The sequence below is a fragment of the Halichoerus grypus genome, chromosome 13 (genome assembly GCF_964656455.1).
Source record: "Halichoerus grypus chromosome 13, mHalGry1.hap1.1, whole genome shotgun sequence".
Lineage (NCBI taxonomy): Eukaryota > Metazoa > Chordata > Mammalia > Carnivora > Phocidae > Halichoerus > Halichoerus grypus.
In genome coordinates, this window is record NC_135724.1 from 14,593,004 (window position 1) to 14,617,603 (window position 24,600).

Genomic DNA, 24,600 nt, shown 5'->3' on the forward strand with positions numbered 1-24,600 from the left:
GAAAAAGAAAAAAGATCAGAGCATTGCCTTGCTGATTTCTTCTTAGAAGGGTTCTGGCCACTTGCAGAGTGGCCACTTGCAGAGTAGCCACTTGCAGAGTTTTTGTTGAATATGATGAGTAGGGCTTTAGTAACCCATTTGGAAACAACATTTGTTTCCAAGGTGAGACAAAACTTCTTTCTTTCTTTTTTTTTTGTGTGTGTGTGTGGCTAAAACAGGCTCCGTCTTCTAGTCCCAGCGTTAATGCTTACTCACTTTCTGATTGTGGGCCATTTGCTTTCTTTCCTTATCTATCAGGCGAGACAGTGAGAATCAGAGGGATTAGTAACTTCCTCAAAACCCTAGAGGGTTATTATAAATATCAAATAAAGCAAAGTATGGGAAAATGTGTTTGAAACTGCAAAATGCTTATATACACACAATCCTTTTAATAATGCTTCGGGGATTAAAAAAAAAAAAGTAAGAAACACTCTGCTTGAGATAGTGCCTTGTTGTGTTCATAAAAGGATATCATGTTTTGGGCATGGGAGTTGGGGTCCTGATAGTAGATCCACCAAATCAGATGTTGGTCAATTTTTTAATGAGCCTCCATAGAAAATACTCATGGGATAAATTGTCATGAGGAGATTAAGGGTTCATTCTTCTATTGAAGATGTGCTGACTTTCGTTTTGGAAAACCTTCCCAGAAATGAGTCATTTCTTTTTATAGTATCATGTTCCAGTGGCCCATCTTTTTAAAGCATTGGCTCCATGAATTGGTGTCCAAGGTCATCTTTAATAAATTTGCAGCATTTTGCTGCATATTGTTTCTGTGTTGATTCTGACAAATATCAGAGTGAAGGAATAGAGTGACACTTGACTAAAAATTTGAAGAAACAGTATAATGTATTATCCCCCCGACCCCCCGCACCCTTGGTTTCCACTGTAAAACCAGTCCTGAGGGGGGCTGAAACCACTTTTTGTAGGAAGGATTGCCCTGTGAAGCAAATAAATGAATAGTTCAAAATTTGGCCCAATAAAAAGATCGGGTTGTTTAATTGTAGTACTTCTGTTGTTATGATTTATATTACCCTCCCTTCTAGAATTATCAGAGTGATTTTATGATAACATGTAGAAGGTTAAAGGAAAGACTTGGAGGAATGTTTTCCATTGAAAAGAAAACAGGTTTAATAGTCTCAAGGGTTAATGGCAGGATATCATGTGGGGTGAAATTAATACTTTAAGTCTCAAATAATCGATGTTTGAGACTAAGACCAGGCAGGCCTAATCATGACTTTTTGTTACCCTTTGTTTAGATTGTTACACAGTGACAATTAGTATTTTAGAATTGGAATAAGAATGAGGCTAGTAGAGCCCAGAGAAGTGATGACCTCTCTCCCCAAGGTCAGACAGCAAGTAGCAGAGGTAGCAACAGAGGGGGGTTCACTTAGCAGATTTAAATGATTTTTTTCTGATCTTTCTTTGAAAATTATTTGATGCGAGAACAGAAGTCCCTCCTTTTCCCATCTCTGCCCAGTGAAGAGTATGCTAGGTCTATACATTCCTTAGCCAATCAGAATGCTTATTGGAAAAGAGCGGTCTAGAATTCCGTTCCAGCGAAGTGGTAGTGGGGAGTGCTTTCTGGAATAGGGAACCCCACCTGGCTCTGTCTTTTTAAAATCATTCTAAAGTGATAAAGTTGTTTCAGTGCCAAAGCTACACTTTGTGATCCTGTGTTTGTCCTTTGTCATCATAGCCTTTCTCTCCCTTTTGTTCTGCTAGCTTTTCACTGTTATCCCCTTTGATGCTTGCTCAGAAATGTTCCCTCAGGTTTTTCTCTTTATCTAGTTCAATTTCTGTCATTTTTCTCAGATTCTTCCGATAGTTACAGAGCATACAGGCATGGCTGTTATCTGTGGAGTGAAGGAAGGCTTTTGCCTGTGTGCCTGGCATGCCGTCTCCCACAGAGCCAACTCCAAAACGTTTGTGAACTGATTAACTGAAAGTTTCAGAATCAGCAGAGGACATTCTTTGTCTTTGATCTGTTGAAACAAAACTTTTAAAGACATTACAAATTAGCATTAATGTCTTCACTGCTACTACAGAGCAGGTGACCTTTGACACTGTTTGCATGGTGTAGTAACCAAAAGTATCTGCCCAAGCTATAGAAAAGCACTGGTAGTCGCCTCTCCACCTGATTACCTTGGTTGTCCCTAACGGTGAAGTTGGGGTTGTTAGCAGCGTCCGGAGCCAAGCTGTAGTAGAAGTGCTGACCACTGTGTGGGTCATCTTGGTCCACTGCACTCACTGTCTGGATCAGCTGTGGGAGTGACATGAAATCATGTGAATCGGAGTTGAAAGAAAAATCCTCAGGGCCTGGTGAGATCCTAAACCCTGAAATCCAATAATGGATTGTTTTCCCTAATGAGAAGGACATCCTGAAACTTACTGGAAAGTACCGTGCCATCACACAACTCAGGATTGAATTTTGGTCTTTATTGCTGGGCCTGAATACATTGACAGGCACATGGTGAATGTTACCTGAATACCTCAGGGGTTAAGCCATAACATAACAAATTCCCACACCAACACCAGTCATTTTTAAGCAACCTAAATAGAAGATTGGCTAAAAGAACTGTGGGATGCCACAAGGTCCTGCTTGTCTCGCACTTTTTCCTTCTCTCACCTCAGCCACTTAACCTCATCATTTGGGTTAATATTTTCAGGGTCAGTTTGCTATCTTTGAGAAGCCTCTATTTAAAAATGACCAATACCTAAAAGAGAGATAGACACATCAACATCTACTGTGTCAGGTTAATGGAACACAGATGGGAGGGGTTGGGTCACAGGCTGTTGCTTTTTGTTGCCTGGAAGGGGAGCTAGGAAAGGTGCAGAGCTCAAGACCTGTGGTGGGATATATGAAACAGACTAGAGTCAGAAGCAGAGCTTGGGGTTTAGGAAAACAAAAGAAGGGATGGCTTTCTCTTAAGCTCTTTGGCCCAAACTTTGCCTTTTCCACAGTGCTTTTCAAAGTTAAGTGTCCTGACTCTTGATTTCAGCTCAGGTCATGATCTCAGGGTCGTGAGATAGGAGCCCCATGTCGGGCTCCATGCTGAGCATGGAGCCTGCTTAAGATTCTCTCTCTCTCTCTCTCTCCCCCTCTGCCCCACTTCTGCACGTGTGTGTGTTCTCTCTCTCTCTCTCTCTCAAAAAAAAAAAAGCTGCTAAAGAAAGCAGTGCAAAATACACAATTTGAAAAATTAGTAGGCCAGCTGGGAGGGATATAGAAAAAGTGATGAGTGGGTGGTCACCTTCCTATGTGTTTCCTCCTCTACCAACCAATAGCACGGACACCTCCTACCCGTCTTGGGCCTGGCCCTGTAGACTTGACATTCCTGCCAGAACATCAAGGGTCAGCTGGAGGGCCTAGGTGGGCTTGCTTAGTCTTTATTGCTTCATCTGTAAATTAAGGGAGGTAATGCTACTGCTCAGTATACCCAAGGTTAAATAACAGAGAGGGAGGCTCCCAGCTAGGGGCCTTCTGGTGGACACTGTGTTGCTCAGATCCCTGTTCTGTGAAGGACTTGATGCCCCAACCTTCACTCATCTCTTTGAGTATTGCCTCATTTGCTGAGAGTTACCTACCCACATTTACCACATCCTTTCAGGGCAACCCACATCCAGTGACTGTGATGTAATTGTATAAAGGCCTGGCCATCGCATCTTAACTTAGGAAAACCCTAGTTCTAGAGCTCTCTGACATCATCCAAGGCTCGTTAGTGGGTCTGCATCATAGCTGGACTTCTCATTTTACCTAGTCCTGCGAAAGTCCTTCTCTTCTACAGGCATTGGGTCCCAAGGGCATTCCTTAATAAACATCTTATACCAGAACCTCCACCTCCGGGTGTGCCTCCTGGTGAACCCAGCTGGCAGCTGGCTTCTGTTGAATCTAAAAGCTGGGAGAATGGAGTTGCATAAAGGAGAGGGGTTGGTAGAACACTGAAGATGAACTTGTCCCACAGCCTAGCCTAGTGTTGGCACTGCTCACACATGAGGGCCACCCTACCACCCCATCCCTGCTGAGACAAGTCCTGCACTTTCCATCTTGCCCATAGTGCCACACACATAAAGACAAAACATATTTCTTTTTTTAAAAATTTTTTAAAAAGATTTTATTTATTTAACAGAGAGCCAGAGTGAGAGCATAAGCAAGGGGAGTGGCAGGCAGAGGGAGAGGGAGAAGCAGGCTCCCCACTCAGCAGGGAGCCCGATGCGGGGCTTAATCCCAGGACCCTGGGATCATGACCTGAGCCGAAGGCAGACGCTTAACTGACTGAGCCACCCAGGCGCCCTGACAAAACACATTTCTTGATGAATGTTATAAATAGGTGATTATGTATAATGAGGCAATCATAGTTGGGGAAGTCATTTCAGAATATCTGACCTGTGAAATCACATACGTATTGGTGAGATGGGGGCTTGAGGCATAGGACTGGTTGGTTACAGGACTTTTAAAGAATGAGTGAGCAAAGACACTGCCTTGCTGAGTTAGTTTCTGGGGTCTGAATTTTTTTGATGGCAAATTTGGTTGCAGCAGTTGGGAACACAATGGCCTGCTCTCCTGCCCTGCACTCTCCTGGCAGGTCAGATACCATTCTCAGTCCCACTTTCCATGCAATATTCTGCTCAGCTGGTTTCATTCTGCTTTCAGCCATCGCCAGGTATGTCATCTGATTTCTTTATGGGCCTCCTTTGTGGCTGCTTGCTAGGAGGAAAGCACATATCCCGACTTGGCAGACACAGCTGACGACAGTATCTGACACATCTAACACAAGGAGGCCTGCTGCGTTATAAACCAGACATGTCTACTGAGCTGTGTGCTTTTGAAAATCTTTAAAACATATCCCAGAGCCAAAATCAAGGGGTAGGATTTTTAGTATCTTGGGCTAAAGATGATAAATGTGACAGACTTGGGGCGCATGACCTGAACTTTAAGTCACAAATAAACCGTGCTTCAAAGGACTGCCTGATAAGCCATTAACAGGTGTATGTAGAGAGGCGCCTGGGTAGCTCAGTTGGTTAAGCATCAGACTCAATCTTGGGGTCTTGGGATCAAGCCTTGTGTTGGGCTCTGCTCTCAGTGCAGAGTCTGCGTGTCCCTTCCCCTCCCCTTCTGCTTCCTTTCCCCTGCCCCCGTCTGCTCATGTTCTGTTTCTCTCAAATGAATGAATAAAATCTAAAAAAAAAAAAAAAAAAAAAAAAAGATGTATTTAGAAATGTAGAAATGGGAGGCGGAAAGATGGCGGAGGAGTAGGGGACCCTATTTCAACTGGTCCCCGGAATTGAGCTGGATACCTACCAGACCACTCTGAGCACCCACGAAACCAGCCTGAGATGTAAGAAGATCGGGATCTCTACAAACACAGTATCACAGGCAGTTGGTTTTGAGGTACGAAGCGGAGAGCCGTGATTCCGCGGGCAGATATCGGAGGGTAAACGGCGGCGGGAGGGTGCCTGGCCGTGGGGATCCTACACCGCCGGTGAGTGACAGCCTCGCGCGCTGCGGACGGGGCACAGACTCGCAGACCAGACCGGTAGCATCAGGAAAGGACTTTAGGGCAGCCCCTGGGGTGGAAAACCAGACCGGCGGGGTCGCGCGCACGCGAACCGCAGCCCCCCCGGACAGAAACCGGAGCGACGGTCGCGCGCACGCGAACTGCAGCCTCCGAGACGGAAACCCGGTGCGCCGGGGTCCCGCCGGTGAACTGCAGTCCCCGGGGTGGAAACCCCAAGCGGCGGAGTCGCGCGCACGCGAACTGGGAGCGGCTGGCGGTTTTAGAAGCACAGAGGGCAGAGACGTGCCCCGACCTGGAGGCAGGACTGGGAGCGCTGCGGAGGGGCGCACAACCCAGGCCGCTGCAGTTTATAGCAGCACGGACAGAAACGGAGACGGTGTGGCCTGGAGAGCTCACTGAAGAACAGACTGCGGTCTCTCTGCTTTGAGGCAGAGGGTTGGAAACGGTCTCTTCTGCTCTGACTCGCGGAAGAGATGCGGAAAGCCGCCAGGGAAAGCCGCCAGAGAACAAAAGCCCCAAAGACTGATTCCCGCTGAGCCCATCCCCCACCACAGGGGCGCAGGGCAACTCCGCCCAAACAGGGTTGCCTGAGTAACAGCGCGGCAGGCCCCTCCCGCAGAAGACAGGCTGGGAAAACAAGAGGCCAGTAACCCTAAGGTCCCAAGAAAACAGGTGCATCTTGCTTGGGTTCTGGTCAATAATTTGGACTCTATACATTCCCTCAACCACCCATCAACAGAATGACTAGGAGGAGGAGCCCCCAAAATAGAAAAGACTCAGAGATTATGACTTATGCTACAGATTTACAAATGGATGCAGACATAACCAAGATGTCAGAGATCGAATTCAGGCTAGCAATTGTGAAGACAATGGCTAGAATGGAGAAATCAATTAATGGCAACATAGAGTCTCTAAGGGCAGAAATAAAAGGTGAATTGGCAGAACTTAAAAATGCTATCAATGAGATCCAATCCAATCTAGATAATCTAACAGCTAGGGTAACTGAGACAGAAGAGAGAATAAGTGATCTGGAAGACAGTATAATAGATAAAAAGGGAAAAGAGGAGGCCAGGGAAAAACAACTCAGAATCCATGAAAATAGAATCAGAGAAATAAGTGACACCATGAGGCGTTCCAATGTCAGAATAATTGGAATCCCGGAGGGAGTGGAGAGAGAGAGAGGGCTAGAAGATGTATTTGAGCAAATTGTAGCTGAGAACTTCCCTAATCTGGGGAATGAAACAAACATTCGAGTCCTAGAGGCAGAGAGGACCCCTCCTAAAATCAAGGAAAACAGGCCAACACCCCGGCATGTAATAATAAAACTTGCAAATCTTAGAACCAAGGAAACCATCTTAAGGGCAGTTAGGGGGAAGAGATTCCTTACGTACAGAGGGAGGAACATCAGAATAACGTCAGACCTATCCACAGAGACCTGGCAAGCCAGAAATGCCTGGCAAGACATATTCAGGGTACTAAATGAGAAGAACATGCAGCCAAGAATACTTTATCCGGCAAGGCTTTCATTTAGAATGGATGGAGAGATGCAGAGCTTCCACGATCGGCAGAAGTTGGAAGAATATGTGACCACTAAGCCGGCCCTGCAAGAAATATTAAGGGGGGTTCTATAAACGGAGAAAGACCCCAAGAGTGATCTACAACAGAAATTTACAGGGACAATCTATAAAAACAACGTCTTCACAGGCAACATGATGACAATTAATTCATATCTTTCAATAATCACTCTCAATGTGAATGGCCTAAATGCTCCCATAAAACAGCACAGGGTTGCAGATTGGATAAAAAGACAGGACCCATCCATATGCTGTCTACAAGAGACTCATTTTGAACCTAAAGATGCATCCAGACTGAAAGTGAAGGGGTGGAGATCCGTCTTCCATGCCAGCAGACCTCAAAAGAAAGTTGGGGTAGCAATTCTTATATCAGACAAATTAGATTTTAAACTGAAGTCTGTAATAAGAGACACAGAAGGACACTATATCATTCTTAAAGGGTCTATCCAACAAGAAGATCTAACAATTGTAAATATCTATGCCCCCAACATGGGAGCAGCCATATACATAAGCCAACTGTTAACCAAAATAAAGAGTCATATTGATAATACGTTAATTGTAGGAGACCTCAATACTCCACTCTCAGCAATGGACAGATCATCTAAGCAGAAAATCAACAAGGAAACAAGAGCTTTGAATGATACATTGGACCAGATGGACCTCATAGATATTTACAGAACATTCCACTCTAAAACAACAGAATACTCATTCTTCTCGAGTGCACATGGAACTTTCTCCAGAATAGACCATATACTGGGTCACAAATCAGGTCTCAACCGATACCAAAAGATTGAGACTATTCCCTGCATATTCTCAGACCACAGTGCTCTAAAACTGGAACTCAATCACAAGAAAAAATTTGGCAGAAATTCAGACACTTGGAAGCTAAAGACCACTCTGTTCAAGAATGTTTGGGTCAGCCAAGAAATCAAAGAAGAACTTAAACAATTGATGGAAATCAATGAGAACGAAAACACATCAGTCCAAAACCTATGGGATACTGCAAAGGCGGTCCTAAGGGGGAAATACATAGGCATCCAAGCCTCACTCAAAAAAATAGAAAAATCCTGAATTCACCAACTAACTCTACACCTTAAAGAACTAGAGAAAAAGCAACAAACGACGCCTAAGCCACGCATTAGAAGAGAAATAATTAAAATTAGAGCAGAAATCAATGAATTAGAAACCAGAAACACAGTAGATCAGACCAACGAAACTAGAAGTTGGTTCTTTGAAAGTATTAATAAGATTGGTAAACCACTGGCCAGACTTATCCAAAAGAGAGAGAGGACCCAAATTAATAAAATTATGAATGAAAGGGGAGAGATCACGACTAACACCAAGGAAATAGAAACAGTTATTAGAAATTATTATCAACAACTATATGCCAATAAACTGAGCAATCTGGATGAAATGGAGGCCCTCCTGGAAACCTATAAGCTGCCAAGACTGAAACAGGAAGAAATTGACAACCTGAATAGGCCAATAACCAGTAACGAGATTGAAGCGGTGATCAAAAACCTCCCAAAAAACAAGAGTCTAGGGCCTGATGGATTCCCTGGGGAATTCTACCAAACATTCAAAGAAGAAATAATACCTATTCTCCTGAAGCTGTTTCAAAAAATAGAAACAGAAGGAAAACTTCCAAACTCATTCTATGAGGCCAGCATTACCTTAATCCCCAAACCAGGCAAAGACCCCATCAAAAAGGAGAATTTCAGACCGATATCCCTGATAAATATGGATTCCAAAATCCTCAACAAAATCCTAGCTAATAGGATCCAACAATACATTAAAAGGATCATCCACCATGACCAAGTGGGATTTATCCCCGGGATGCAAGCGTGGTTCAACATTCACAAATCAATCAATGTGATAGAACACATTAATAAGAGGAGGGAGAAGAACCATATGGTCCTCTCAATTGATGCAAAAAAAGCATTTGACAAAATACAACATCCTTTCCTGATTAAAACTCTCCAGAGTATAGGGATAGAGGGAACATTCCTCAAGCTCATAAAATCCATCTATGAAAAACCCACAGCGAATATCATCCTCAATGGGGAAGAGCTGAGAGCCTTTCCCTTAAGATCAGGAACACGTCAAGGGTGCCCACTCTCACCACTGTTGTTCAACATAGTACTAGAAGTCCTAGCAACAGCAATCAGACAACAAAAAGAAATAAAAGGTATTCAAATTGGCAAAGAAGAAGTCAAACTCTCTCTTTTCGCAGACGACATGATACTTTATGTGGAAAACCCAAAAGACTCCACCCCCAAATTACTAGAACTCATCCAGCAATTCAGTAATGTGGCAGGATACAAAATCAATGCACAGAAATCAGTTGCTTTCTTATACACTAACAACGCAACTGTAGAAAGAGAAATTAGAGAAAACGATTCCATTTACAATAGCACCAAAAACCATAAGATACCTCGGAATAAACCTAACCAAAGAGGTAAAGGATCTATACTCTAGGAACTACAAAACACTCATGAAAGAAATTGAAGAAGACACAAAAAGATGGAAAAATATTCCATGCTCATGGATCGGAAGAATAAACATTGTTAAAATGACTATGCTACCCAGAGCAATCTATACCTTCAATGCCATCCTGATCAAAATTCCAATGACATTTTTCAAAGTGCTGGAACAAACAATCCTAAAATTTGTATGGAATCAGAAAAGACCCCGAATCGCCAAGGAGATGTTGAAAAAGAAAAACAAAGCTGGGGGCATCACGTTGCCCGATTTCAAGCTATATTACAAATCAGTGATCACCAAGACAGCATGGTACTGGCACAAAAACAGACATACAGACCAATGGAACAGAATAGAGAACCCAGATATAGACCCTCAACTCTATGGTCAAATAATCTTTGACAAAGCAGGAAAAAACATGCAATGGCAAAAAGACAGTCTCTTCAATAAATGGTGCTGGGAAAATTGGACAGCCACATGCAGAAGAATGAAACTCGACCATTCTCTAACACCACTCACAAAGATAAACTCAAAGTGGATGAAAGACCTCAATATGAGACAGGAATCCATCAAAATCCTAGAGGAGAACATAGGCAGTAACCTCTTTGACATCGGCCACAGCAACTTCTTTCAAGATACATCTCCAAAAGCTAGTGAAACAAAAGCAAAAATGAACTTTTGGGACTTCATCAAGATAAAAATCTTCTGCACAGCAAAGGAAACAGTCAACAAAACAAAGAGGCAACCCACAGAATGGGAGAAGATATTTGCAAATGACACTACAGATAAAGGGCTGGTATCCAAAATCTATAAAGAACTTCTCAAACTCAACACCCAAAAAACAAATAATCAAGTCAAAAAGTGGGCAGAAGAGATGAACAGACACTTCTCTGAAGAAGACATACAAATGGCTAACAGACACATGAAAAAATGTTCATCATCATTAGCCATCAGGGAAATCCAAATCAAAACCACACTGAGATACCACCTTACACCAGTTAGAATGGCCAAAATGGACAGGGAAAGAAACAACAAATGTTGGAGAGGTTGTGGAGAAAGGGGAACCCTCTTACACTCTTGGTGGGAATGCAAGTTGGTACAGCCACTTTGGAAAACAGTGTGGAGGTTCCTCAAAAATTTAAAAATAGAGCTACCCTATGACCCAGCAATTGCACTACTGGGTATTTACCCCAAAGACACAGATGTAGTGAAAAGGAGGGCCATATGCACCCCAATGTTCATAGCAGCGATGTCTGCAATAGCCAAACTGTGGAAAGAGCCGAGATGCCTTTCAACAGATGAATGGATAAAGAAGATGTGGTCCATATATACAATGGAATATTACTCAGCCATCAGAAAAGATGAATACCCAACTTTTACATCAGCATGGATGGGACTGGAGGAGATTATGCTAAGCGAAATAAGTCAAGCAGAGAAAGTCAATTATCATATGGTTTCACTTATTTGTGGAACATAAGGAATAACATGGAGGACATTAGGAGAAGGAAGGGAAAAATGGGGAGTGGGAATTGGAGGGAGAGATGAACCATGAGAGACTATGGACCTGAGAAACAAACAGGGTTCTAGAGGGGAGGGGGGAGGGGGGATTGGTTAGCCCGTTGATGGGTATTAAGGAGGGCACGTACTGCATGGAGCACTGGGTGTTACACGAAAACAATGGATCGTGGATCACTACATCAAAAACTAATGATGTATTGTATGGTGACTAACATAATATAATAAAGTTAAAAACTAAAAAAAAAAAAGAAATGTAGAAATAGGAGATGTGTGTGTGTGCTCCCAAAACAAGAGAGGTATTTAGGGGTGACTGGGTGGCTCAGTTGGTTGAGTGTCTGATTCTTGGTTTTGGCTCAGGTCATGATCTTCGGGTCATGAGATTGAGCACTGCATTAGGCTCTGTGCTCAGTGGGGGGTCGCCTTGAGAATTCTCTCTCACCCTTACCCCCTCCTCCCACTCGCATGCGCTGGCTGCACTCTCTTTCTAAATAATAAATAAATAAATTCTTAAAAAAAAAAACACACCCAAACCCAAGATTGGTAGTTAAAGTGCTCTTCACCTGTCAGAATGCAACTTCTACTCTGAAGACCTTTGAGAAAGTAAGTGCTTCATTTTCTGGGGGAGAGGAGCTTTAATTAAGGTGCTGCTTATCACCTTCTTTATAATGTAGATTAATAATTTTTAGCTTCATTATATATATTATAATAAGATCTTATAAAATAAAATATTGTTATACTTTAATATATATGCAATTGTTATAATATAAAACAAAAATTATTAAAATAAAGGTCCAAACCCCCTCACTCAAAACTCAGCTACCATAGCACAATAACTATTGCTGTTTTTGCATCCTATCCCCTATATGTCTTAGTTCACATGTAGGCATAATTTTATGTAACTGCAAGCATGTACATGTAATTTTTATACCTTCTTTCTTTACGTATAATAACACAGATCATTTCTTACACCATAAAGTCAGCATTGTAACTTTTATTAGCTGCATGTTTCAGGTCTTCCTAGAAATTCAATAGATGTGGAAGTAGAATTATTCCAGACTTGTTGAAAAAAATTTTAGGAGTGCTATAGACCATTGCACTGAGTTTCAAAAGTCCATGGATGAGAGGATTTAGATGAGAATCATTATAGGACATTTTTTTCCCCCTGTGGCAGATGTGAATCATTTTTTCTTTTGACTGAGTTAGAAAGGTGAAGATGTGTTGACTTAATCTTTGGTGAATACAGGATGCTAATATAAGTTTTGATTGTATAAATTAGTCTCTGTGCAGCAAGATGCCATGTTCCAGGTGAGTAAGAGAAGTGAAAGCAAAATCTGCCTGCATTACCAAAGCATGAATCATTGCCTTATAGATATGCACTTCACAGACTCATAACTTTCATATTAAAACTATCCTGACCCATTTGCCTTACCACCAGAATCCACAGGACCACAGAATATACTTTGGGGGAAGAAATTAGGACTGTTAGGGGATCTGTTGGGTCACAGGCAGAGAAGAAAGCATCTTACAAAAGCAGGAGCAGAAACAGGACATGGCGTATGCTCTCAGGTATGGAAGGGTGGGTACAGGGTGGGCAGCAGCCCAAAGCATGCATGAATACATGGCCACTCCAAGCAGAGTTCTGGATGTTTCTCAGTTATACCACTTGGAATTTGATCAGCCAAATTATTCATTTACATTTAAAAGCATACTTTAAAAAATACACAAATACGTCTTTGCAGATTATAGAACTGTGGTTATTTCAAATTAGTAGAAATTTGTGTCTTCAGATTACTTTCTTCTCAAAATTGACCTGACATGAGCAACATTATGAAAATGGTGTTTTAATTGAGGGAGGAGATAGTAGGTATTCTAGGTTAACAAAGCATTCTGAGAATAGGGCAGGTAGTCCCTGAACAAGTTACCTGTTGTCAGAAGTTAAGAAAGGGAGGTGGGAAGATAGAAAAAATAAAGCTTCCCTACTGCAAGTATTTTCAGGTATTAGTGCTAAAAAAGAGTTTTCTGATCTTCATGGTCCTTCGCTCCTAGGACCCAGAGCGCGTAATACTGCAGTGGTACTATATACAGTTTAGTTACAAGATGGGTAGATACCTTCATGTCAACCTGTGAATCAAGCTACCATCAAAGCATTGTTGAGATCATAAAATGTAATGGGGACTCAACGTGCTTGTCCTAACAAACTGTTACAACATGATGCACGGAAGTCAGGGACCCTTTTGTGAGCTGTTAGTTTCTGTAGTCTAAATTTCTTTGATGGCAAATTTGGTTATCTGTAGCAGTCATTTCTGTATGTTGGAGGTGAACCAACGTGCACATTTCACAGACTGCCTTACCTGCCCTGCTTTGGCATTTTCACACACAAAAGCTTCATAGAATCTGGGGAATTCTGGAGCATTGTCATTCACATCTAAGACTTTGATTGTGACGGAAACACTTCCAACCTGGGAAGGATTGTCTGAAGAGAACACAGAGAAAACCAAAAGGTGAGGGTTCAGTAGTACAAGAAAGCAGCTCTTTGCTGGAAAAGGTATTTACCTTGTCAGTTTGGTTTTTTAAAGGAATGGATAAAGAACTTGGAAATGGCGAGAGAAACATAGGATGCGTGTGCTGCCTAGTAAGAGTGCGGTCAGAACACAAGATGCATGGGCGGACTGCTTTGTGTGTCTGAGGGAGTGTGTGATGTCAGGAGGATGAAGAGAAGAGTAGGACTCTGAGGCGGGTGGTGGGGGGCAGGTATCATACAATGCAGCTTAAAAAGGTTTGAATCTCTCACTTGGCTCACGCTTCAGTTTCTGAAATTAAAGACAGGTCAGTTCCGTATTCTGGGCTTGAAAACAGCCCATTTCTGACTGGATGCCTACTGCGTGGCATTGCTTGGCTTTATTCTTGTGGAATAATCAGTTCTTTGAATTATATTTCAGAAGGTTTCAAGTTATTCCTGGGAATACAGATAACACTGCACATTTATTTCTGCTTAGGGACTAAGGGGTTATTATAGGATCAAACACACACCAAATCTATATCTTTGGCTGGGGCAGGAGAAGTTATTCATAGTCACTCATGGGGAAATGTGTCTTTTCGTCTGTCTTTTGCTTGGCACTGCCACACAAGGACAATTTCACAGCCCCAGGAGTGCCCCTCCTGTCCTTTTTTGTTTTGGCCACGTCCCAAGAAGATAAAATAGAAATTAACAGATTATTCTTAGTAAATAATTTTATAAAATCTCAGAATGTCTTATTCTTCTGATTTTTTTTTTCTTTTCTTTCCCCAAAATATCTATGCTCTCCTGTGTTATCCACTTAAATATTTCTGTTGCCTGGTTATCAGAAGTACTGACCTATTTAAATTTTTTTTTCCATTATAACCGTGGTACTAGTTTATGGAAGGAATAATGAAAATCCCCCAGATTTTCAGGGTACATATGATCTCTAATCCTACCCCCAGAGATATCCATTATATAATATATGTAATATTATATGTGTCCAAAAATATGGAGAGACACACACACATACACTGCAATTAAGCAAAATTAAAAAGTTGGATTTAAAACTTTTAGGGCAATATTGTCCTGTGTCATTGAAATATACTTGAAAACATGTATATTAATATTTGTTTGATAGTCTCATTTTATTGTACGGTTGTACCACAGTTTACTTAGACCCCTATTATTAGACTTTTAGGTAATTCCCATTTTTTCCCCTATGTTAAAATAACACTGCAGGAGACATTTTGGTACATGGATCTTTGTTGATATCTATGATTATTTCCTTAAGATAGTTATTAGAAGTAGAACTCTTGGGAAAAAGACTATGAATATTTTGGAGAATCTTAATACAAAAGCTTAATTGCCTAATTGCCCCCCTCTCCCTGAATGATTGTACATAGTTCTGCCAGTACATTAGGGTCTGCATTTCCCTGAAACTTTACCATCACTAAGTGTTATGAAAAAAAATTGAATGTAGTAGTAAATAATCTAATTTTTGTAAAGTTTGTAATAAATATGCTAATCTAGTTTTTAGTAGTTTTTCATTCTATTTTTATGTTCATAAATCTGCTTTTTAGTGTTAGATGTCTCAAAATTTTGTATCCATGTTTCTGTGTATGTATGTGTGTGGTAGGGGTGATATGTTGTAAATGTTTTCTTTCATCTGGTAATAATATCTTATACTGAAGGGGTTCAGGACAGCTCCCCCCACCCCCAAGTGCCACTTTGGCATGTGGATTATTCTGAGCTGAAGGCACTTGAGGCCCTGAGGGTTCAAGAGAAACTTTTGTCACTCCCTTAACCCACAGAGAAAAATCTAAATTGAGTTTTTTTTCCCCCAGAATAAAGGTTATTAACAGATAAATTTTATCTGAGTGACCTATCTGTACAGTAGGGCAAACCTCTGATTACCAAATATCTGCTCTTATCGTCCTATGAAATGCATTCCTTTCCTTTGGAATCCCAAACTCCTACTCCCTTCTTCATAGTTCACAATGACATATATACCTCATTTTGTCTGTCTTTGTAATTTTTATGTCTGTGTGCATTCCTCATATGTATGCATGTTAAATTTGATTTTCTTTTGTTAATCTGTCTCATGTCAATTTGATTCTTAGTCCAGCTAGAAGGACCCTTGAAGGGGACAGGAATTCTTGGCTCCCTGACAATACTATTTGTGCATTCCCAAGCTTATTAAAGATTGAAAACCTCTTAGATTTCTCAGGAATTGTCCCTTTCCTCAGATAAAAGTCTAGCTCCTTGATTTGAGGGTGCTATTTTTGGTACTGCTTTTGCATAGTGTTTTTTTGTTGTTTTTTTTTTAATCTCTAGCACAGAACTAGGTATATAGGAGATAGTAAGTATTTGAACTGAATGCATTCACTCACTTGCATAAACCATAATTTCTTCCTGTAAAGAATATAACAAGCTCTAGAAGCTTTCACATTCTACAATGCTTATATTTTGTCATGTTATGGAGACGAGTTTATTGTGTTACTTACTCATTTCCATAGCAAGGACAGTGATATTATGCCAAGAAAACTCCTCCCGATCAAGGGGTCTTGCAGTCATTAGGGCACCTGTTGTAATGTCAACATAGAAGAATCTTCCAGGGTCACTGCTTCTGTCAATGGAATATCTGCAAAAACACAGATTAAATACACTGTTTTATTTGAATAAATATACTATAGCATATTACTTGAGAGAACTGAGTGCATACTATGTGAAATATGGCTCAACTAGTTCTGAGTTGTAGACACTTGGAAGACTGCATTTGCTGTTTTATCATGTCCAGAAACAGTCCTCCACCAAAACCCCCTTAAAAACATAACCAACGACAAACTATTACTGCTTGAATTTCCACATTCATAAAATGAAATAAAACAGGGTGTCAAAGCCTTAGGGCAGTTTTAGCCAATTAAAGATCAATTTCAGCTATTTAAAGCTTAATACTGCCCTAAGGCTTTTGGGACATTCTGAGAATCAACCCCTGCATGTCTTAGTTCAAAACAAATTTTATTCATATAAGTTTTGAAATGCTAGATTGGAACTGGAAAAGGTATAGTTCAGTAGTTCCAGTCCCTGTAATTAGTATCACCTATTGAGAAGGGATTTCCATGAGGTCCTTTATAAACATGCTAATGACTGACCTGCTGGCAAACACAGTAGTAAGTCCTTATCTGTGGAATATTTTCAGCAGGATGAACCAGGTTTGACTACATTGCTTAATGTAAATAAACCTGGAATTTATCAATTTATGGGGCACAGCTTGCTGGAAAATATCATGTGAGCTATGTAATTAATGGGGTATAAAAAGCAGATGTTCCATAACCAAAATGGCTTCTTTTTTGTTCGGACAGTGCACTTCATTGCTTATATCTTTCATGTTCAGTATGGACCAACATGCATCCTTACACAGGAAAAGAAGGATATTTACCTCACGGTTTCAGACCTCTCCAAGGACAGACTGCTTGCCTCATATTTTGCTGTTGTCTCTATCCTTCGAGTCATTATTTATTTTGGGTACTAGGTAAGAGCCACAGTTCCTGCTGAACCTGATTTGGCAGTCTGACTCTCTGTGTTCTCTCACCTGGTCCCCATTTTGGGAGATTCAGTAAGTGTGGAGGGAGATTCAGGCATCTGTATATTTAAAATCTTCCATGATATATAGCCATGATTGAGAATCAGTCTTTTTTTTTTTTTTTTAAAGATTTTAGTTGTCAGAGAGAGCATGAGCGCACACACAAGCAGGGGGAGCAGAGGCTGAGCAGGGAGCCCGATGCGGGGCTTGATCCCAGGACCCTGGGATCATGACCTGAGCCGAAGGCAGATGCTTAACTGACTGAGCCACCCACGTGTCCCTTGAGAACCACTCTTGAGAATCTGTGTAGTCCTTGGTAACAGCCAGTAATTATAATAGGTGCCACTTATGGAATACCAGATATTTTATAGCTTCTTTTTAAATTTTTATAAAAATTCTAGAAGGTAGGTGTTACCTCAGTTAGCAGAAAAGAAAACTAAGAGAAGTTACTTTCATACAGTTAAACAGCTAATAATTTGCAGAGGTAATATAAAACTACTGTTCAAAATTCTATTTAAAGTTGCCAGTGATTGCAACTGTGTCTTAAAGTTGTTGAAACTAGGAAACTGCCATTTTGATGGGAGTAAGAAGTTTCTTTAGTGCATTATTTTTCAAATTGCAGGTTAGTGAAATCAATAGGCTGGTTATGACTAGTGTTGAAATAAAATGAAATAGAACATATGCATGCCAGACTGTCACATGCAATAAGGGTAAATATTGATGGTACAACTTTTGTTTCAAATAGGTACAGGTGTGTAGGTATATATACATCCATCCATCCACACACACACACACACACACAGTATATGCATGTGTATGTATTATTTGGTAAAATATTTGTTCCAGATATGTAGTTTTTTCCTGTAGGGATTCTGGTTGGCTGTTCAGAGAGGAATTAAAGGAAAAAGTGATCACTAAGGGCTGGAGAAATGGAATCATTTCAGTTATAATTCTCCAAGAGTTGTGAAATTTAAGGAAGTACATTAATGCTTTTCTCTGTGACCCTATTTAATGAATACTTACTGTAGCCAGGCACTGCTTCATACACCTTACATATATTGGTTCATTTATTCCTTACAGTATCCCTAGGAGGGTAGGTACTGTTATCTTGGTTTTATAGGTGAGACACTGAGGCCTGGATTGGTTAAGTCACTGTCCCAAGATTGGAATCAAGCCTAAGCAGTTTGGGTTCAGGTTCCTGCTCCTAACTGCCACTCCATGCTGCCTTATTGCGCACGGAATGTATGCAACTGTTGAAGGAAACAAAGCCTTATCTCTTCTTGAAATAGATGAAGCCATGATGGCAAACCATTGACTTCTTAGTAAAGAACAAACACATGCCTACAAAGTTCATTTAAAATTAATTGGAGCATTTTTTTTCTAGGTATAATTAGTGATTTAGTTTTGAAGTTCACTGGCTATTTTAAGAGTTGAATTTGTCTTTGGGAAAAAATGCAGTCTTTTCTTTCAGCCAGCCATTCAGCCCATGGAGCCATAACCCCGATGGCAGCTCTCCAAGCTGTAGGCATAGTGCCGGGGGGAGAGGCAGCCTGCAGCCTCTATGATGAACCAGCTTTCCACACTCAGACCTACAGTGCCATAGCAAATGTCGCAGATGGTATGGGAGATGGGGTGATAGAAATAACTAGCCGGCAGAGCCCATGACAGTACTGCCTGGTGCCACAGTGAGAGGAAACGCTGCACGCTTGCCTCCGAGAAGCTGTCCTCAGCAAGTGGAATCCCCTTCTGATTTCCCAAATCAGAAGTTCCTGAATTGAGGCAGTCACGGCATTCACCACTCTGAATGAGACACGGGGCCAGTTCTCAGGAGGCAGGAGAACAAATTAAAGGTGTAGATACAGATGGAAAATGAGGAAATTGGGACACACTAGTGAATTATGTAGGTGGTTTTCCTTTCTCTAACCATAATATTCTCACCTATTATGGGAAGAATAGGCATGATATGCACATACAAAACTGCCTTCAGGGAACGATAGCTAGTGTTTGTTGGGCTCCCTGCTTACTTGCTTGGCTGAGGACATACTCTGAATTTGGGAGCGATTTGAAGGTAGGGCGTCATGGGCAGGCTTGCTAAATCCACACACATACACTCTAGGAAGGCACAGGAAAGCAGGCTGTTTCCATACCAGCAGAAGCCTATTTCATTTGCCAAATGGTTTAGTTTCCTGCTTGCCAGAAGTGCCTCGGGCATTTATTAAAAACTTAGGAGATCCTAAATTGTTTAGGAGATACTACACATCGTATTTTTCATGTATATGTAACTAAATCTGGAGATTTAGTTTTGGGATTTACTAGTAAATCATGACCAGCTTATATGCCTGAACATGCCATAAAGTTTCTAGAAAGGAGATGATGAAAGTCCTTATAATCTTTTTAAAAAGTTAAATGGCCTTTTATCCATAACATCTTAACTTCAGGTGATATATTGATTTTGGGGCAATTTAATATATGTGTTTTCTTTTTAGGAATATAAATCTCACTTATTTCTAATAAAAATGCAGAAGATGAATTAGATAGCCAAGCATCATGTAACTTGCAGATTATTTTAAAAGAAAATAACTTTTATAGGAAAAATAAGGATAAAATGAGCAATTTGGGGAAAGATAACATAGGACAGTAATTTCCAAATGGGTTTATTAAATGATAGCCAAGGATTTGCCCTTTATGTGCTTTTCCCTGTGAGAATCCAGGACTCCTGATGTTCTACTTGAGTCTAGGGACCATTCTTCATTCCTGTCAGACAGTACAAAGAGTCAGGAACCCTCTATCTTGGCAATATGAATTCTCCTTTGCAACCAAAAGGCAGAGGGAGAATTATCCCCAGGTCTGGTAAGTGGAATTCTTTGCCCCCTCTGTCTGAATGCTTATCTTGTTATCTCCAGGCCTGTGGCTGTCACCCTGTTCTTGCCAGTTTCTCTCTCAGGACCTAGAGTTCTGCCCCAGGATAAGCAAGGGGACCTTGCTCCCTGCCTCTGGACCGTTCACTGGTGGATTCCTCCTGACTGGGGTCTATTGGAATAGAAAGCCTCTCTATTGTGTACCTCCCTGATGCTGGCAACTGATGATTTTCAAAGGCCAGGCATCTGAAGCAGCATTTTCTGTTAGCCAGACAGGATTCTTTAATTTTGTGTACCTCATTTTGCTCCATGGCAAGAGTGGATGTGGGCCTGTTGGTGTTTTGCTTTTCATTTCGGCATCTGTTTTGAGATAATTAATGACTTTAGTCTTGAATACTGCACATACACTCTAAGGGCGCGCGCGCGTGTGTGTGTGTGTGTGTGTGTGTGTGTGTGTGTGTGTGGTGTGTGTGTGTGTTTTCTGACTGCAGTCTCTTTTGCTTGTCATTTAGCAGTGTGACTCCTAACAACTGTATTTCCAGTGCTTACCATGTGGAAGTCCAGATTCAGAATCGGGAAAGAAGATGTAGAAGTATCCACTGGATATTTGATTGACTATTTTAGAAATGGTCTCTAATTTTTTCAAGCTTATGCCTGTTTTATTTCTCTCCCTCCATAAAATTTTCCCCACAGTATCTTTTCCAACATGAACAGATTAGCTAATTGATCAGAAGATACATATATTTTTTTCTTGGCTTCTGAAAATATGAATTTATAGAATCTGTTTCATTTATGTTATGGTTGTTTTGGGGATAATATGGTTTCGCTTCTTCCCTCCTATTATACATTTGAAAAGCTTAAGGTTGAAATATCATTTCTATAAAGTTGGTATAATTCATACTAGAAAGATCAGTTGACTTCTAAAAATCAAATATCAGAATTCAAACACAATCATTTTAGCCATTTTAATGCCTTCAAATGTGAAATGTTTACTAGTTGGTTAGATGAAGCAGATTTCCCCCAGTATAGTTATTCTCAGGAGAGAAGCATCCTTGTTAAACTGAAAAAGCACATTTTCATTAAATGCAAACACTAGGTGAGGGAAGTACCTGTTGATGGGAAAGGCATTTGATAAATTGGGGTGCATTTAAAATGTGTTATATGCACTAAAGCCCCAGATCCATTTTGCCATGTGACTTTCACCAATTAATGTGACAGATGGCCTCAAACAGCCTTGGAATCCTGATCTTTTGTGTCAAGCTTCAGAGGCTTGGCAGTTGCTCTAGAAGGTTGAGGTGTCAACCTGTCCACCAGCTGTTTGCACTTTGGTTCTAGAGTTGAGGGGAGGAAATGGCCATGGCTATAAGAGCAGCTCTCCTCCCTGCCTTGATGGGGAAGCATCTTGATTGGAATCTTTAAGTTCAAAACACACTTTGGAGAGACTGATATGTAGGCTTGAAATAGAAAGCCCTATCAGGCCATTCTACATGGCATCGAAGCCATTGACAGCAGGAGTAGTTTCCATGTTCTTTTGTAGTATATGGAAATATATATAGTAGAAAAATCAAAGGTTCATAAAAATTGAAAGAATGTGCATTGATCACTTTTGTATTCATCACTGAGATTTGACTTTTTTTTTTTTTTTTTTTTTAAGTAGGCTTCATGCCCAGCATGGAGCCCACTGTGGGTCTTGAACTCACAGCACTGAGATCAAGACCTGAGCTGAGACCAAAAGTCAGATGCTTAACTGACTGAGCTACCCAGGTACCCCAAGATTTGACAGTTTTTAACTTTTTGGTGTCATGTGTCTGTCTATGCTTTATCTGAATTGGTAGTTGTCAACTGGGGATGATTTTGATCCCCCCATCCCTTCCTCCTCCTGGGACATTTGGCAATATGTGGGACACTTTAAGTTGTTACAACTCAGGGTGCTACTGACATTTAGTGGGTTGAGGCCAGAGATGCTGTTAAACATTGTACAATGCACAGGACAGCCTGTCACAATAAAGAATCCATCCCCAAAATGTCAATAGGGCTATGATTGAGAACTAAGGTAGGGGTGTGTGTGTGTGTGTGTGTGCGCACGCATATGCGCACGTGTGTGTTTTTTCGCTAAACAAATTGACAGTGAGTTGCAGACATAATGATAACTTTACTTCTAAATAACGTGAAAAGGCCATCTTATTTAAACAAGAAGAACTGAAGAGGAGAGTCTTCAGAGAGGGAAGAAGCAAAGGGAAAAAGTGCTAGAAAATTAGATACCAGGGAAGGGAAGGTTCTAAGGTGTAAGAAAGGTGAAATCTGTGGAAAAACCTGATTGAGTTGTTGGTCACATCTGGGTCCTTGGCAGAAATGATCTGTATGGTTGTTCCAATCGCCACATCCTCAGGAACCTCCACAAAATAAAAGCCCGGCTCAAATATGGGGGGCTCATCCACATCTTCCACACTGATGTGCACTGTTGTTGTGTCCTGAAATGGGCCTAGGTTCAGAAAACGCATCTCTAGGTGAGGATTGGCTCCTTCCACTTTCAAGGTGTAACTTTTCTTGCTTTCAAAACTCAGGGGCTGAAAAGTAATGACAGGAAAATTGATTAGCAATGAGCATATATGTCAAGGTTTTAAAGGATCGCCAATATTGATGGCTAGGGGGTACACTTCCAACTTCATTAAAATGGTGGAAAAGAGGCAAAGGGAAAAGCAAGGGGAATTTTTCCTTTGTTCGTAGTTCTTGGTCTTAAGGTCATTTTCAACAAATGGGGTAAAGAAAGTAAGGAAGATCTGGACACTTCAGAGAGGGTGAAGGCAGCCAGTGTACTGATCAGGAAATCCGCTGTTACTCTGGGCAGGCTGTACTTTAACCTGCCTACTCTTCAATCAACCTGGTCCCCTTATCTTTAAAGCTGCTTGTTTATCTGAAAAAATGTCATGAGAACTAGGAGTTTCAGAATATCCATATAACTGAGGCCTTGTCTTTTCCATTTTCTTCTTTTAAAAAAAATTTTTTAGATTTTGTTTATTCATTTGAGGGAGAGAGAGAGAGACAGAGAAGCAGGGGGAGAGGCAGAAGCCGACTCCCCACTGAGCTGGGATCCGACATGGGGCTCGATCCCAGGACCTGGAAATCATGACCTAAGCCAAAGGCAGATGCTTAACCATCTGAGCCACCTAGGCACCCCCCCCAAAAATTCTTCAGTACAAAGGCAATAGTCATTTTTTTTTTTCTTCAAGAAACTACCATAAGCACCTTACAAGGGTTCTCAGAATACTGTGTCAGATCAATGTTTGTGTATTAAGTTTACCATAGATGCTGTCCTTTAAAAATCTCTTTTAAAGACCTAATCCAATGCCTCATTTTATAGTTGAAGAGACTGAGACAGAAGGCTCGGAATACTGGGTGAAGCAGACATGGTTACATAGTGTTAAAGAAGAAATGCTCATCTAGATTTTTAAATTCCTCATTCAGAGGTCATCTACAAATCTTTAACTTTTTCTAGTAAAATTCCGTGTCATACATAAAATTTTGTGGTTGCTCCTTTTTTTTTTAAATCTATTCCTACCTTAAAAATGTTTTATGCCAAAATAAATACAACATTTTAGGGTAGAAAGTGAACTTGAATGGTATCTCTTAAGAACAATCCATTTATTTTTTTAAGCTGACAAAATGTCTAAGTGTTTTGAGCAACAGTTACCTCAACATCATCAATAATAAAAAAAAATCATGGAAAGTTAGTCCTTTAAGATAATTATAGTGGATAGCAAAGCAGTTACTAAAGCTTAAAAGTCACATATCTACTTGGTAGTGACTTAAATTTTTCTAACTAAATATTCACTGGTGCTTTTTTTCATAAAATATGCTGAATGCCAGCACATTTTATGTTAGAAAGAGGCATGTTTCCATTTAATAAACTGCTTTGCTTTTGAGAAAAACAGCAGTAGAAGTTGCTTTAACTAAATTAGGTATTTTCAAATCTAACAAAGTGTTTTGTGTTGTTGCTATTTGGTTATTACTTGTTTTGCATGGTTAGACCCTACATTGTATTCCTTGTTTTGTGGAGTCAGCCATTCCCATTTAAACTAAGCAGCCATTTTACCAGCTTGACTGTCTCCCTAGTTTTTAGTCAAAAGGCAAGGTTTTAGGGGTGCCTAGCTGGCTCAGACGGTAGAGCATGTGACTCTTAGTCTCAGGATTCTGAGTTTGAGCCCCACATTGGGTGTAGAGATTACTTACAAAAATAAATTAAAAAATAATTTTAAAAAGCAATTTTTAGTAACAGGGAAGTCTGCCACTCAGATTATGATACTCTTGAAGGAATAGCTTTACCAATTTATTTTATTTATACTTACTCTCTGAATCTAGACATTCACTGTGTCCTGGTAAATTACATAATGTTTTCTTGAAATTTTTCCTTAAATATGGGTAACCCAAAGTGGGCACTATTGTTTATGTTAGGTTTGAGCTAGGTAAAGTTTGTTTTCCCCTTAATTTTAAGTCTTTTTTCTAATTTGGTGTAAATTTTGTATTTTTTTTT

At 40.6% G+C, this 24,600-nt stretch overlaps 1 protein-coding gene across 6 annotated transcripts in view; it reads right to left on the minus strand.

The window, feature by feature from the left end:
• CDH20 (cadherin 20) overlaps positions 1-24,600 on the minus strand; it is a 203,615-nt gene that overhangs the window by 8,256 nt on the left and 170,759 nt on the right. For all 6 annotated transcript variants that reach the window (XM_036089875.2, XM_036089878.2, XM_036089877.2 and 3 more), the window contains 4 exons: positions 22,383-22,636; positions 16,133-16,269; positions 13,480-13,601; positions 2,182-2,299 (listed from right to left, as the gene is read on the minus strand). In XM_036089875.2, the coding sequence (XP_035945768.1) occupies positions 2,182-2,299; positions 13,480-13,601; positions 16,133-16,269; positions 22,383-22,636 (631 nt within the window). The remainder of the gene's footprint in view (positions 1-2,181; positions 2,300-13,479; positions 13,602-16,132; positions 16,270-22,382; positions 22,637-24,600) is intronic.